At 42.6% G+C, this 16601-nt stretch overlaps 1 protein-coding gene across 1 annotated transcript in view; it reads left to right on the forward strand.

The window, feature by feature from the left end:
- The window catches only part of LOC123760115 (uncharacterized), a 226604-nt gene that overhangs the window by 35319 nt on the left and 174684 nt on the right, over positions 1-16601 (forward strand). The window contains 1 exon segment of the mRNA XM_045745600.2: positions 8653-8820. Coding sequence (XP_045601556.2) covers positions 8653-8820 — 168 coding nt within the window.

The following is a 16601-nucleotide window of genomic DNA, read 5'->3' on the forward strand; positions in this document are numbered from 1 at the left end:
GAGCACACTGTTCTGAACTTTACGTATCAGGAAGATTTATTTGTTTAGCAAGAGGAAGAGGATAAGAAAAATGTCCAGACTCTACTACCAACTCTGTCAAATACTAGAGAGGATATGATTACAGTGGGCCCCCCTTACCAGAACCCCAGATATTAATATAACACTATCGCTCTCTTTGGACACCCCTCGTGTCCACTTTTTTCTCTCGTGTCCTAGCTTTGGATACTGCTCGCATCAAATACAAAAAATATTTGTATAAAACTCAATTTCTATCCGATCGACTTCGGCATAGTTTCAAAATGAGCGCCTTTTGAGTGCGCACAATTTGATATCAACATGAAAGATGTAACACAAAACTTAATGTCAGAACACTTGAAAGATTATAAATACGTTTTTGGTCAAAATTTTAAAATATTTCTTAAAATTCTGTTTATTGTGCAATTATTATGGGACTAGTTTTAAAATACGCGCCTTTATATTGCGAACAATTTGATATTAAAATTAAAGATATAACACAAAATTTTATGTCGGTACACTGGAAAGATATAAATAATTTTGTGGTGATGAGCGTCCAATATTAAAATATTTGTTAAAATTAGAGTTATTGCTCTATTATTATGGGACTAGTTTTAAAATACGGGCTATAAATATTGCGAACAATTTGTTACCAAACGAGCGATGTACCACATTTATGTTATCAAACTGAATGAGTTTACACATTAGGTTGCGGGTGTGATAATTGGTTCTCGTTCACGGGTAACTTGAGGCTTTGCTAAGGGAGTCACGCTGAGCTTTTGGACAATATATGCATATACATCTGCAGGGAATTTAATTGCGAACACATTAATACCAAAACAAACGACGTAGCACAAGAATTAAGGTGAGAAAACTGAAACGAGTATACACATTTAGTGTCACTGAGCGCTCGCCCGCACCGCCAGGCTTACTTTGTGCATATGCGTGGAGCACACACCCGGGGCGCAATACTGTTAACACCAAGTAAAACATCCAATACTTCAACAAATACGATAACAGCTGTTGCGGGGTCTTGGCTTTCCCCGTCCTGGGTGCCACTGATCAACCTGGGAAGCACCTCAGTCCACTACGGGGTGGGGTTCCTTCCTGAACTCAGCCTTGCACCTGTAGCAAGTGAATTCAACTCAATCCTCCTCGGCTTCCTTTTCCTATGTGTCTGTTGACACAGAAACTTGGGTCCCCTCGATCGAACTTGCCCAACATAAATCACTCCCACTTAAGATATAGCCCACAAGGTCGCCAGCTGAGTCCACCGGTACACACAGCCTCCGCCTTCACCAGGGAGGCGGAAACAAGTGGGCAGAGTTTCTTTCATCCTGATGCCCCTGTTCACCTAGCAGTAAATAGGTACCTGCTAGACAGTTGCAATGGGTTGCTTCCTAGGGGTGTGTAACAAAAAATGAGGCCTGGTCGAGGACCGGGCCATGAGGACGCTAAGCCCCAAAATCATCTCAAGACAAGATAGCTTGCCACATTTTACTCAGTTGTGTTGTGAGATTATATCTATTGGGAATGGCACTAATACAAGTGACCTCAGTCAAAGGACTGCACTAACAGCATATTGACTGTTGTGTGTGCAGAGTATTACTTTAAGGCTGAAATAGATGATGTAGAGCCGTCACCAGAGTCCAGATCCTTGGTACTCTTTCTCCACTGGGTCGTGGAGCTCCTCTAACTGCTGATGGCAGTTGTAAGGGCAGCTCAATGGGATCTCGCACCAAAATTTAATTTTGGGGTGTGTGTGTGTGTGTGTGTGTGTGTGTGTGTGTGTGTGTGTGTGTGTGTGTGTGTGTGTGTAAAATGGGTCAGAGTTCAGAAGTATCCAGAAAAGCATATAATCAGATTAAAGTATGTGGCAGAGTCCAATACTGAAGAAAAGGTTATTGGAAGGTGTTGATGGAAAGACCCTTGTTGTTTGTTAACAATTAACATTTATTCACAAAACTTAATACTAATACAAAGCACAATAATTTAACGTTACGTTAAAGTCCGTAGTTGACATCAGGCAACACTATACAGTCAGCCAGTATAGTTGAACTCCAGTTCAGACCACTCGTGGCTCCTCAACATGAACTAACTGAAACAGTGGGTGACCACTCAGACGCAAGTAGCAGTGCTGAGCGACTGCGGCAAAACAATTTAAAATGACAACAACAAATACACAGCAGACAGACCTGTCGCAGAGTCTTCTGTACATCAAGTTAATTATGTTCAAGCTCGTCTCTCCGGACGGCAGTCAAGATGATCAGTTACATTACAGTACTGTTGTAAAACACACAACAGTTGATCTAATCAATTTCAGCCAAAACAACAAGTTTAACACAATTACATTAATTACATTCCTGGACAGACATTTAAAAGCAGGTAATTTATGTTAAATCAAGATCTGTCAACACACAGTCAGGCAATCAAACAAGGCTTTCAAAGGTAATTACTCTAACACCCGGCAATTAGTAATATGTGAATAATTGCACTAATTACTGTCCCACTGACAGTTAATTAACCCGCAATGAATTACATTAACACAGAACTGATCACTTACACTGCTTGACAACCAACAATGTCAACACTTTGGTAATTACCTTACACTTCACTTATGACATTAATTAGTGACTAATTACATCTCACTGACTTTAATTATTAATTTACGCTCTATGTTGTTCTCTAGAATTCTTATTGTATCTGGTTCTCTTAAGATTTCATTTTGTACAAACACACTTTGGAACTTTTCATTTAGTGTTTTACACATTTCATTTTCATTTTCCGTGAATCTGTTTCCCATTTTCTACCTCTGGATATTATCCTTTACCTGCAATTTGTTGTTTATGAATTTGTAGAATAGGCCCGGTTCTGTTTTACATTTATCCGCTATCCCCTTTTCAAAATTTCTTTCTGCCTCTCTCCTTACTGCCGTATAGTCGTTTCTCGCATCTTTGTATCACTGGTATGTTTGGGGGTTTGGCCTCTTCCTATACTGATTCCATTTTTGTCTCTCTTGGTCTCTGGCCCTCTCAATTTCTGTTGAACCAATCCTGTTCTCTGGCCCTGCATCTCTGTTTTGGCATGAATGTTTTGTGTGCCTTCATCGTATATTTTGTAAAATTTGTCATACATTTCATTTACTTCCCTGCCTAGCAACAAGTCTGTCCAATTACACTCCTTCAAATTTTCTCGAAGTTTCCCATAGTGACCTCTCCTTAAATCAACTTTATCAACTGTTTCATTGTCCCCATTTTCTAATAGATGATATCTTAAAGCATATTTAATGTCTAACAGGACGTGATCACTTTCCCATGGGAGGACCATATTATGTGTGAGTGTGTGTAGTTACAGGATGAGAGTTACGCTCGTGGTGTCCCGTCTACCCAGCACTCTTTGTCATATAACGCTTTGAAACTACTGACGGTCTTGGCCTCCACCACCTTCTCACCTAACTTGTTCCAAGCGTCTACCACTCTTGTTTGCGAAAGTGAAATTTTGTATATTTCTTCGGCATCTGTGTTTAGCTAGTTTAAATCTATGACGTCTTGTTCTTGAAGTTCCAGGTCTCAGGAATTCTTCCCTATCGATTTTATGAATTCCTGTTACTATTTTGTACGTAGTGATCATATCACCTCTTTTTCTTCTATCTTCTAGTTTTTGCATATTTAATGCCTCTAACCTCTCCTCGTAGCTCTTGACCTTCAGTTCTGGGAGCCACTTAGTAGCATGTCTTTGCACCTTTTCCAGTTTGTTGATGTGCTTCTTAAGATATGGGCACCACACAACTGCTGCATTTTCTAACTTGAGCCTAACAAAAGTCGTTAACAATTTCTTTAGTATATCGCCATCCATGTATTTAAAAGCAATTCTGAAGTTAGAAAGCGTGGCATAGGCTCCTCGCACAATATTCTTTATGTGGTCCTCAGGTGTTAGTTTTCTATCTAGAACCACCCCTAGATCTCTTTCTTTATCAGAATTCATCATCAGACAGAATTCTGGATGTTGAGGGTCGTGGCCTGGATGTTGAGGGGTCGAGGCCTGGATGTTAAGGGTCGTGGCCTGGATGTTGAGGGGTCGAGGCCTGGATGTTGAGGGTCGTGGCCTGGATGTTGAGGGGTCGAGGCCTGGATGTTGAGGGGTCGAGGCCTGGATGTTGAGGGTCGTGGCCTGGATGTTGAGGGGTCGAGGCCTGGATGTTGAGGGTCGTGGCCTGGATGTTGAGGGGTCGAGGCCTGGATGTTGAGGGGTCAAGGCCTGGATGTTGAGGGTCGAGGCCTGGATGTCGAGGGTCGAGGCCTGGATGTTGAGGGGTCGAGGCCTGGATGTTGAGGGGTCGAGGCCTGGATGTTGAGGGTCGTGGCCTGGATGTTGAGGGTTGTGGCCTGGATGTTGAGGGTCGAGGCCTGGATGTTGAGGGGTCGAGGCCTGGATGTTGAGGGGTCGAGGCCTGGATGTTGAGGGTTGTGGCCTGGATGTTGAGGGTCGAGGCCTGGATGTTGAGGGTTGTGGCCTGGATGTTGAGGGTCGAGATGCTGTTATATTTGATTTTGTTGTTTTGTTTCGTTATGTTTGGTTTGGTTATATTTGGTTAGGTTATGTTTGGTTAGGTTATATTTGGTTAGGTTATGTTTGGTTAGGTTAACTTACACCAGTACAGACTTGTTTCATCTGCTTTATAAATTTGCTCAGGAGAGAAAGAACTGTCCTGCACAATCTCAAATTTGGACACATTCCTCTGCACCTTTATCCACCACGCAGGAGACATTCCAGATTCATTTTCATTTATAAACTGAATGCTTTGATAATAGATCATCACAACATGTTTTCTTTTGACGTCTGCTTGTTGAAGCCCAAAACAACATATTTCCTGCATTTCCTGATGCACTAGAAGCAGGATAGAAAAAATATGCACGGATATGAGACAGTGAAAGAGGGGTAAGGGTTTGTCCGCTGTGGGTAAACAAAGTCGTGCCACTGGCAACTCGGTGGCCCGACGTGAAACTACATACGCTTCTCCTGAATGGGGGTGCCGCTTGGGGCCGGATCACAAATGAATAGGTGGAATAGAAAAATGATTGAGGTTCGATAGCTAGGACGGGGAGTGTACATTCCATTGCCCTAAATTTTGAAAAAAAGTAGGAACATTTTCAGGAAACAATATACAGTACAAGACAATCAGATCTGATATAAGGAAAACTACAATGTAGAAATAAATATTGCTAGACATGCTAATGTTGAGTGATCATATCAAGCAAGTGTAGCATCACCCAAGAGAAGGATAGAGCTGATTATGAGAACCATTAAATCAATGGATTACACCACAACAAAGTACTCCTACTTTTTAAGGGGGCGCCTGGTTATTATAGTGAAAGTTGTTCAATGTCAACCAATATTAATTTTCTAGTTGTATATGAAAAGTGCTTAAATTGTCCCAAGTTTCAGTACTGCAGCGTAAATAGAAAGGGAGTTTTTTTTTTTTTTTTTTTTCTCAACGTTTTTTACACATTTTCAAGTCCACACTTCAGAACACACGTTTCAGATATAATTATTCTGTGACACTTTTCTGACACATTAGCATATAATAAAGGATTTGAGGCTTTAGAATTAACAAAACATCTTTAGTTTTCCTAATACAAATGTTCAAAGTTCCCCCAAATTTTTTTGCAAATATGGCATGTTTATTGCTATTATAAAATCAATAAATGAACTTAGAGAAAAATGAAAGCCCCCCAATGTAGAGACATGCCCTCCACATATACTGTGTAAGTTTCATGTAAATGGAATAAAAAAGGAATCAGTTTTGTAAACGTTTGTGTCAATTGAAAAAAAAAACAGAAATGAATAAAGTCTAAGGTTCTAAAATCTGTGGCTGAGGTTGACATCAACCAATTTTCTCCAAAATTGGCTTACGTACAGTCAGGTGTGTAAGTTTGATGCAAATCGCCCCCCCCCCCCCAAAAAAAAAGAAAGAAAGAAAAATATTTAAAAAAAAAAAAAAAAAAAAAAAAACTTTTTTTTTTCTTAAATTTTTTTTCCAATTAAACTAATTATAATATTTGTTTAATATATGCTATTGTGATAGCAAAGAGTCATAGCTATGATTTCAGTTGACACTTTTGATTGATAATCGATTTTGACCATTTTGGCATAATTTTCACAACTACTTCAATATTTTTTTTCTCCCTTCCTATTTATGCTACGATGCTGAAACTTGGACCAGATGAAACACTTTTCATATAGAACTTGTCAAAAAAGTTTGATTGAAATTGAACAAGTTTTCATTTATTGCATTTTTGGGGCAAATTGGAACCTAATGCCCCCTTAACCCTTAACATGCTCAGGGTTTAATATCCTATCATCCCCACAGGCGCATGTCATTTTGAAAAAAAAATATATATATTTTCTTTCTAACCTGTTAATTTGTGTTCACTGATCACGGGAAAAATAATAAAAAAATCGTAAGTGGCATATATTGCCCGCTATAGAGCGGGGAAGTCTGGCAAATTATAGGCGCTGACTCAGCCTGCGTCCCAGGCGGTCTGTTGCTCGCTAGCTGTCAGGCCAGAGTTGCCACAAAGAGATAATTACCTAATTATTTCAATGTCTCTGATTGATTTTTCATACTTTTTTTGCTGTAATATTATTCAATAGTGTGTAGTTTGATATATTTATATAATAAAATGAGTGAATCATTGCTGTACTCAAAAATATGGTGTGCATATTGTGCATATTGATTCAATTATGTTCATCAATCAGTGAACAATTACTTTGTCGGTTATTACATTATAAGCACAGGTTATATATAAGTATCTGCATGTTTTGTTCACTATAACGAACCACTAAGTAGCTATTATGAGTCAAAAAGTAACGAGGAATGACCGCCGTTTACCAGCCAGCCACTCCCGCCCTCCCTCCAGTCATCTGACTCACCCACATTCTCCTCCCACAATAATGTTTTTGCTATAATTCACTATATACAGACGTTATATATAAGTATCTACATGTTTTGTTCACCATAACTGTACATCTAAGCTTGTATGGTGAGTAAAGACACAAAGATGTGGCTAATCTCACAGTCAGCTGATCGGCGGCCGCCCTCAAGGCCAGACGCACTAATATTTCTCCTCCAACAATACTGTGTGGTGTTATTACGCTATATACACACATTATATATAAATATCTACCTGTTTTATTCACCATACTTGTACAAATGAACTGGTATGGTGCCCAAAGACCATCGTGGTAACCAGTAAACAACACCGTCGTCTGCACGGTGGCGTCGTGCAGACGACGCCACCGCCCTCACCAAAATGGCGGCTCCAAACCTTCTCTTGCTGTTTATACCCTCTATACACACGTTATATATAAGTATCTACATTTGTGTTCACCATAGTGAACCACTAAGCTGGTATGCTGAGTGCAGTCAATAAAAGGTGGCCACACACAGTCAGAAGACATCGCCACCACCCTCCCTCCCACAACATTACTCCTCCCTCCATGGCGCACAGCGTTAAATATCGCCACAATCCTGCTATTATCAGAACCCTGGTCAGTTTTATCACAGTCAGGGGTCTTCTGTAATAATATCATCGCTACATAATAGCATGAACAAGTATAATTTGGCATTTTTAGGCGATGCTGTGGTCACAAGCTGAACAGCAGTGCTGTTAGCTCATGCTGCGTGTGTCAGGCTTGGTTGCTCACTCAATACTGAGGCCAATAACACCCGGGAGTTTGGCCCACAATTTTTTTTTTAAATGGCATCTGTTTACAAGAGCCCTGATGAAGGTGTGGTGAACCCCGTGAATCCACGGGCTGTTTAAATCTTGCATAGTACTCCAACACATCATATGACGTGATGCGCAGTTGACTGGAACAACGTCCAGCACGTCATATGACGTGATGCGCACTTTAAGGGTTAAATCAATTGTGCTTTCCTGCTCTAAGTACTGTTCGGTGTACAGTTACCCCCCTCTGAGCAAGAGAGATTTCTGTAATGGATAAAATTCAGAGAACCTATACAGCATGCATAGACTTAGTAAAACACCTAAATATTTGGGACTATATCACAATATACACATGAAGGGTACTGGAAGGCCATATCTCTGATATGCATAATAGAATAACTTGCAGGAATAGAAGATACGGCAGGAAATGTAGAACGAACTATAGTGAAGAAAAGAGGTCCCATAGGCACTATCAGAAAATTTTGAACATGAAAGGCCCACAGCTCTTTAACCTCCCCACCAAATATAGGAAATGCTGCCAAAACACAAATGGACATGAGCTGATTGGATCAAATCCTGTGGAAAGTACCGGATGAGCCAGATTGTAATAAATATGTGGGCTTGCAGGGGTAGAACACCCACCACCTTCAAAACCTGCCACACATACACCCATACCACCTGTTGACCAACGAACGATGCAACCCATTACATTCAGTCTCTTCTATCTTTGTTCATATTCTAAAATATATGCACAAAGGGGGAGATTTTCATTTTAATATGCTTAATATTGTTTGTATTGCATGTGATATGCCTGATACAGCAACCTAAAATATCATCATTCATTGCCTGCAATTGAAATATGTAATACAGTAATGGATTTTGTTTGATATGGATTTTTCTTTTTCAGTATTTCTTCAGCCACCACCACAACAATTTAAACACAAAGGACTCCTTAGCTGGCCAGTTCTCCCAACTGACACACAAAATTTGGTGTGGCAAGTACGCGTCGCTGAGGCCAACTGATTTTAAGGATGCTTTTGGACAACAGTGGAGAGATTTTCGGGACTATAGACAAGTGAGATTTAAATTGTATTAATAAGCTAGGTGTAGAGACAAGAATTATTGATGTAAATCTCAGCTGATGTATCACTTAAATTTTCTGTTCTCTATTGATTCAGGACAAAACTTTTTTGTAATTTTATTACAAGTGGGTAGGTAATGCTGGGTTGAACAAGTGACAGTCTAAGGAGTCTATACCTGTATATGAGAGAGATCACTAAAGCTATAACATTTACTAGGTAGTTTAACATATAAACAGACCTTCCTTGTTAATATATATATTCATCATATAAAAACAAAGAAAGTAGCTCTTTTGAGTGACATTACTTACAAGTTAACACAGGATACTAAAGTGTTCATTTGTACTCAGATGAAGCAGAAATATTTCAAAACCTAGTAAATATAGTCAGCAATAGAAAATAGTTATAGTACTAGTAATTACCCAAGTGTAATTACCTAAGTGTAGTTACAGAATGAGAGCTACGCTGATGGTGTCTCGTCTCCCAGCACTCTTTGTCATATAACACTTTGAAATTACTGACAGTTTTGGCCTCCACCACCTTCTCCCCTAACTTGTTCCAACCGTCTACCACTCTGTTTACAAAAGGGAATTTTCTCATATTTCTCCGGCAGCTTTGTTTCGTGAGTTTAAATCTACGACCTCTTGTTCTTGAAGTTCCGGCTCTCGGGAATTCTTCCCTATCAATTATATCGATTCCTGTTACTATTTTGTATGTAGTGATCTTATTGCCTCCTTTTCTTCTATCTTCTAGTTTTTGCATATTTAATGCCTCTAACCTCTCCATGTAACTCTTGTCCTTCAGTTCTGGGAGCCACTGAGTGGCATGTCGTTGCACCTTTTCCAGTTTGTTGATGTGCTTCTTAAGATATGGGCACCATACAACTGTTGCATATTCCAGCTTTGTTCTAACAAAAGTCATGAACAATTTCTTTAGTATTTCTCTATCTATGTATTTAAAAGCTATTCTGAAGTTAGAAAGTGTAGCATAGGCTCCTCTCATGATGTTTTTAGTGTGGTCCTCCGGTGACAGTTTTCTATCTAGAACCACCCCTAGATCTCTTTCTTTGTCAAAATTCTTTAAAGATTTGTCACATAAGTTATAGGTTGTGTGGGGTCTCTTTTCTCCAATTCCACATTCAATAATATGGCATTTATTCATATTAAAATCCATTTGCCAAGTGGTACTCCATATACCTATTTTATTCAGGTCTTCTTGAAGGGCATGACAATCATCTAAGTTTCTTATCTTCCCTATTATCTTAGCATCATCAGCAAACATGTTCATATAATTCTGTATTCCATCTGGTAGATCGTTTATGTAGACAATGAACATTAGTAGTAGGCATCCTTCAGTCTCGGGAGACTATGGAGTTGCGCCCTAGTTGTCAATCCTGGTGCAGCGTCTGGTGTGACTGATGAGGCCAATCCGAGAGTGGCAGTCCATCCCACACCGAGCACAAACGAAGTCCGATTCTGGTCTGTCTTCCTGGTTACCGGCTTTCCTTCTCTGTCTCTTTGCCTCCGATTCCTTGGCAAGTGACTCCTCGAACTTGGAGAGACCTCGTTGAACAGACTGCCTCCAGGCTGAACGGTCTGCAGCCAGTGTCTCCCATATAGCAAGATCGACGTCCATGGCTTCCAGGTCCCTTTTGCATACGTCTTTGTACCGTAGCTGGGGCTTGCCTACTGGACGCTTTCCCTGCCTCAGCTCTCCATACAGGAGATCCTTGGGGATCCTGCCGTCGCCCATTCGCACAACGTGCCCGAGCCAGCGCATTCGTCTCTGTTTCAGCATTGTGTACATGCTGGTGATTCTTGCTCTCCCCAAGACGTTGTTGTTTGTCACCTTGTTCTGCCAGGTGATGTCCAAGATGTGTCTAAGGCAGCGCATGTGGTAGGCATTCAGCCGTCTTTCCTGACGGGCGCGGAGTGTCCAAGACTCACTGCCATAAAGGAGAGTGCTCAGGACACAGGATCTGTAAACCTGAATCTTAGTATACTCAGTCAGCCTATTGTTGGCCCACACTCTCTTTGTCAGTTTGGACATGGTAGTAGATGCCTTACCGATGCGTTTGTTTAGCTCCGTATCAAGAGAGAGGGAGTCAGAGATTGTGGAGCCCAGGTACACGAAGTCGTGAACAACTTCCAGTTTGGAATCAGAGATGCCGATGTCAGGTGGGGAGTCCACTCCTTGTCCCATGACTTGTGTTTTCTTCAGACTGATGGTGAGTCCGAAAGCCTGAGAGGCCTCGCTGAAGCGGGTTATGAGCCGTTGGAGGTCTTCAGCCGAGTGGGCAGTGACTGCTGCGTCGTCGGCAAAGAGGAAGTCGCGCAGACACCTCAGCCGAACCTTTGTCTTGGCTCTCAGCCTGGCGAGGTTAAAGAGCTTCCCATCCGACCTGGTCCGGAGGTAAATGCCTTCCGTGACAGATCCGAAGGCGTGCCGCAGCATAACTGCGAAGAAAATCCCGAATAGGGTTGGAGCCAGTACGCAGCCCTGCTTTACTCCACTTCGGATGTCAAAGGCGCCTGATGTTAGGCCATCAAAGACCACGGTGCCCCTCATGTTCTCATGGAAAGATCTGATGATGCTGAGGAGCCTGGGTGGGCATCCGATCTTGGGGAGGATCTTGAACAGGCCATCCCTGCTGACGAGGTCGAAGGCCTTCGTCAGGTCTATGAAGGCTACAAAGAGTGGCTGCTTCTGTTCCCTGCATTTCTCCTGCAGTTGTCTGAGGGAAAAGACCATGTCGATGGTGGACCTGCCAGCTCTGAATCCACATTGTGATTCTGGATAAACTCTCTCTGCAAGTACTTGGAGCCTCTTCAATGCGACTCGAGCAAGCAGCTTTCCGACAATACTGAGGAGGGAGATTCCACGGTAGTTGTTGCAGTCGCCCCTGTCACCTTTATTCTTATACAGTGTGACGATGTTGGCATCCCTCATGTCCTGTGGCACCTCTCCTCCTTCCCAGCAGAGGCAGAGAATTTCGTGCAGCTCCATGAGCAGGCTACCTCTGCAACACTTCAAGGTCTCAGCAGGAATGCCATCTTTGCCAGGAGCTTTACCAGAAGCAAGGGAGTCTAGGGCATCGCTGAGTTCTTCCAGGGTCGGTTCACTGTCGAGCTCCATTAACACAGGCAGACACTCAATGGCGCTCAGGGCATCTTCGGTGACCACATTGTCCCTGGCGTATAGCTCAGAGTAGTGCTCGACCCAGCGCTTCAGCTGCAGTGTCTGGTCCTGAATCACCTCGCCAGTGGCAGATTTCAGAGGAGCGGTCTTCCTCTGGATTGGGCCAAGGGCCTGCTTGATGCCGTCATACATTCCCCTTACATTGCCTGTATCCGCTGCAGTCTGTATCTGGGAGCAGAGCTGGAGCCAATAGTTGTTGGCACATCGCCTGGCGCTCTGCTGCACTTTGCAGCGGACGGCCCGAAGGATCTGTAAGTTGCGCCGACTTGGGCAGGCTTTGTAGGCTGCCAAGGCGTTTCTCTTCTCTTCGATTACAGGTGTCATCTCTTCCGAGTGAGCCTCGAACCAGTCTGCCGACCTGCTGGTCTTCTTGCCAAAGGTGGAAATGGCAGCGTTGAACACAGCGTCTCTGAAGTGCTCCCATCTTTTACAGGCAGTGACCCTAGCTGGGCCAGGAAGAGCTTCCTCGAGCACGTGTGCAAAATCTTCCACCTTGTCCTGGTTGCGGGTCTTGGTGGTGTCGATGCGAGGTCTGCCCGCCTTTTTCGAGTGATGAATCTTCTTTGGTTGCATCTTGACCCTGCTACATACCAGGGAGTGGTCGGTGTCACAGACAGCACTCTGGTAGCTACGCGTAATCTTGACGCTGGGTAGACTTGCACGCCTGGTAAGAATCGGGTCAAGCTGGTGCCAGTGCTTGGATCTGGGGTGTCTCCAAGATACTCGGTGTTGAGGCTTTGTGCCGAAGAACGTGTTGGTGACACAAAGACCATGAAGGCAGCAGAGTTCTAGCAGACGTTGCCCGTTCTCATTCATCCTTCCTATGCCGAATTGACCCAGGCAAGTGGGCCAAATGTTGTGCTCGGCACCCACTCTGGCGTTGAAGTCGCCGAGGATGAACAGTGGCTCCTTTACAGGGATTCTCGCTATGACTCTGTTGAGGTCATCGTAGAATTTTTCCTTTGCCTCTGCTGGAGAAGTCAGGGTTGGTGCATATGCACTAATTACATTGACTGGTCCTGTTTGGGAGTACAGTTGCAGAGACAGAATTCGTTCGGTTTCCCCCATCGGTGGCATAATGTGTCCCAGCAGTGCATTCCTGACGGCAAATCCCACACCATGTTCTCTGGTCTCATCTGGAGGTTTTCCTTGCCAGAAGAAAGAGAAGGTCCTCTCTCTCACAGATCCTGATCCTGGGAGCCTGGTCTCTTGGAGAGCAACAATATCCATCTGCAGCTTGCTCAGCTCCCTATCGATGATTGCTGTTTTTCGGGCGTCATTGATTTCTTGCAGGTCGTCAGAGAAACCTGGTGTCAGTGTCCTGACGTTCCATGTGCCCAGCTTTAGGGCAGTTGATATTTTCTTCTTTGGTTTGGTATTGCTTGGTGCAAAGTTGTCGGGCCGCTTGTCAGTTTTCACCCTAAACCCCACGCACCCAGTGAGGTTAACGGACCGTGGCGAGGCAACACCTTATTGGCTGGGGTTTGCCCAGCTTGAGGCGGGCGGTAGCTGCCCAGTGGGGCGCGATGACCCCTCCCACCGTCGGAAGCAACCCCTGGCGTCACACTCTTCGCCAATCGAGCAGAAGACTTAAAACCGGTAGACTGTCGCTTCCCGTGTTGGTTCGACGCTGTGAGGCGAAGCTGGAGTGTCCTCTCCAGGGCGCAAAGCCTGGGTAGGTAGATATGGAGGAGAAGCTGTTACCCATGCAGCAGGTCCCCCCTCTCCACGTTGCTGAAATTATCCAATAGAGAGGCAAATGCCAATACGCATGGTTCCAGCAACGTCGCAGGAGCTGCCAGAACGAGGTCGACGTCAACAACGAACTGCCTTAGGGCAATGACAATGAACATTACCGGTGCAAGAACTGAACCCTGTGGTACTCCAATCGTGACATTCCACCAATCTGATACATTGCTTCTGATTATGGCCCTCATTTTTCTGTCGGGAAATTTTTCATCCATGTTAGCTTACCTGTCACCACTCCAATATGTTCCAGTTTCCAGAACAACCTCTTATGTGGAACTCTGTTGAAAGCCATTTTTAGGTCCAGATAGATGCAATCAACCCAACCATCTCTTTCCTGTAAAATCTCTGTGGCTCAATCATAGAAACTGAGTAAATTCGATACACAGGATCTTCCATATCGAAAACCATACTGTCTGTCTGATATTATATCTTTTTCTCCAGGTGTTCTACCCATTTAGTTTTAATTATTTTTTCCAATATTTTGACTATTACACTTGTCAATGTTACAGATCTATAATTGAAGGGGTCTTCCCTGCTGCCACTTTTGTAGATTGGAACTATGTTAGCCTTTTTCCACACATCAGCTACAACTCCTTTACACAGGGATGCCTGAAAAATCAGTTGAAGTGGAATGCTGGGTGTCTCCACTTCGTCTCTATACACCTCTATGTGCTCTGTTCTTCTCTGGAATTCTTATTGTGTCTGGTTCCCAGAAGATTTCATTTTGTCCAAACACATTTTGGAACTTTTCGTTTAATGTTTCACACATTTCTTTTTCATTTTCCGTGAATCTGTTTCCCATTTTCACCTCTGACTATTATCCTTTACCTGCAATTTGTTGTTTATGAATTTATAGAATAGACCTGGTTCTGTTTTACATTTGTCCACAATCCCTTTTTCAAAATTTCTTTCTATCTTTCTCCTCACTGACGTATAGTTGTTTCTCGCATCTTTGTATCGCTGGTATGTTTGGGGGTTTGGCCTCTTTCTATATTGATTCCATTTTGTGTCTTTTGGTCTCTGGCCCCCTCGCAATTTCTATCGAACCAATCCCGTTTCCTAGTTCTGCATCTCTGCTTTGGTAGAAATTGTTTTGTACCTTTATCATATATTTCACAAAACTTTACATATCTCATTTACTTCCTTGCCTAGCAACAAGTCTGTCCAGTTATACTCACTAAAAAATTTTCTAAGGTCGCCTTAGTGTCCTCTCCTGAAATCAGGTTTTTCAACGGCTTCAACCTCCTTATTTTCTTCCTGATTATAATGTATTGCATGCTTGATTCCCAAAAAAGGCATGTTCACTTTAACCCAAGGGAGGAAGGTACTGAATGTCAAATATCTCTTCCTCCTTCCTGGTAAATATCAAATCTAGCATGGAGGGAACGTCCCCTTCCCTCATCCTCGTAGCTTGTTTAACATGTTGATACAAGAATGTTTCCAGAATGAAGTCTACAAATCTACAGGTCCAAAAATCCTCTGTTCTAGCTTCATATGCATCCCAGTCTATGGATTTCAATTTGACGTTGCCGACTATCAACAATCATGATCTATCTTTATCCGCTCTCGCTATAATCTCTCTCTTTATTGTTATAAGACCCTCTCCTCTACTCTCTCGCTCCTCCTTTGTCCTTGTGTTGCTTGGTGGTGGACTATATGCATTTATAATCTTTAGTTTATCATCCTCATGGCAGATCTCTAGTGCTATTATGTCAACTTCTCGTGGATTGGCAATCATTATTTCGTTATCGTTGTAATTTTATTATCAATCAATTCATTATCAATCATTATAATTTTTCTGTCCCATTTCCAAATTGAGTAGCCCCTTGGGAATACGACCTTATTTAAAATAACATCAAGTTTTGTCTCCGTGAGTACAACAATGTCTGGTGTCTGTAGCTGTATTACATCACGTAACTCCAGTATCTTCTTCTTGAGAATAGGTGCAGTTTGCATGAAGGGTTTACCCTCCCGATAACTGCTCCAGGACAGACATAGGGAGATGCGTTGATGTTGAGGAGAAGAAAGTCAAAAGTGTTAGATGTATCGGACCGTAGAGAGAAAATCTTTATCAAATCAGTATCTTCGATCTCACTCCATCTACATTGGTATATTCTATTTTCAGGAACATGTTCCCCCTCTCCTTAGTCTTCACTACCTCCCTCTCTAGCAATTTGTTGGTTTGCCTTTTTGTACCATTTTACAGGTCTGCCTACCCCTATCACTTTGTAGATAAGAAGAATTGATTTCTTCTTCGTTTCTGCTCTTATTTAGACGTTTTGCCTCTACGATGTTTAGTTTCAGCTCCTCTGTCTTCTCTTGAAAGATCTCGTCCTAATGACTGCACTTTCCCATCCTCATCACTTTGTAATTTTCTAGCATTCCTTAGTACTTCTTCCATCTGTTTGGCACCGTTTAGGGTGATCCTCAAAGGTCGATCTTTCCCTTTTACGTACCTGCCTATTCTCCTGTAGTCACACACATTCTCTATGGTAGTAAGACCTTCCACGAGGCCAACAATTTTATCTACTACTTTCGCTTCTTCTACAGCTCTTTCTGACCTAGATGTTATCTCCTTTTCTTTGCAACCAAAAATTATCAGGTACTTACTCCGATCAACTGTGTTTTGCATCAACTTCGGGTTAGATGCCAATTCCTTTCTCACTTCCAGCCTAATGTTTGCTTTATCTCGGTTGCTGCAGTGTTTGACTTCCTTTACTGCTTCTTCTATTTTTTCCTTCTCCTTGGCCACTTGTGCATAGGTGAGTTGTGTATCCTCCTTGCACTGTTCTATTCCCTGAGTAACTTCCTTCATCTGTACTGACAAAAG

The sequence above is a fragment of the Procambarus clarkii genome, chromosome 16 (genome assembly GCF_040958095.1).
Source record: "Procambarus clarkii isolate CNS0578487 chromosome 16, FALCON_Pclarkii_2.0, whole genome shotgun sequence".
NCBI lineage: Eukaryota > Metazoa > Arthropoda > Malacostraca > Decapoda > Cambaridae > Procambarus > Procambarus clarkii.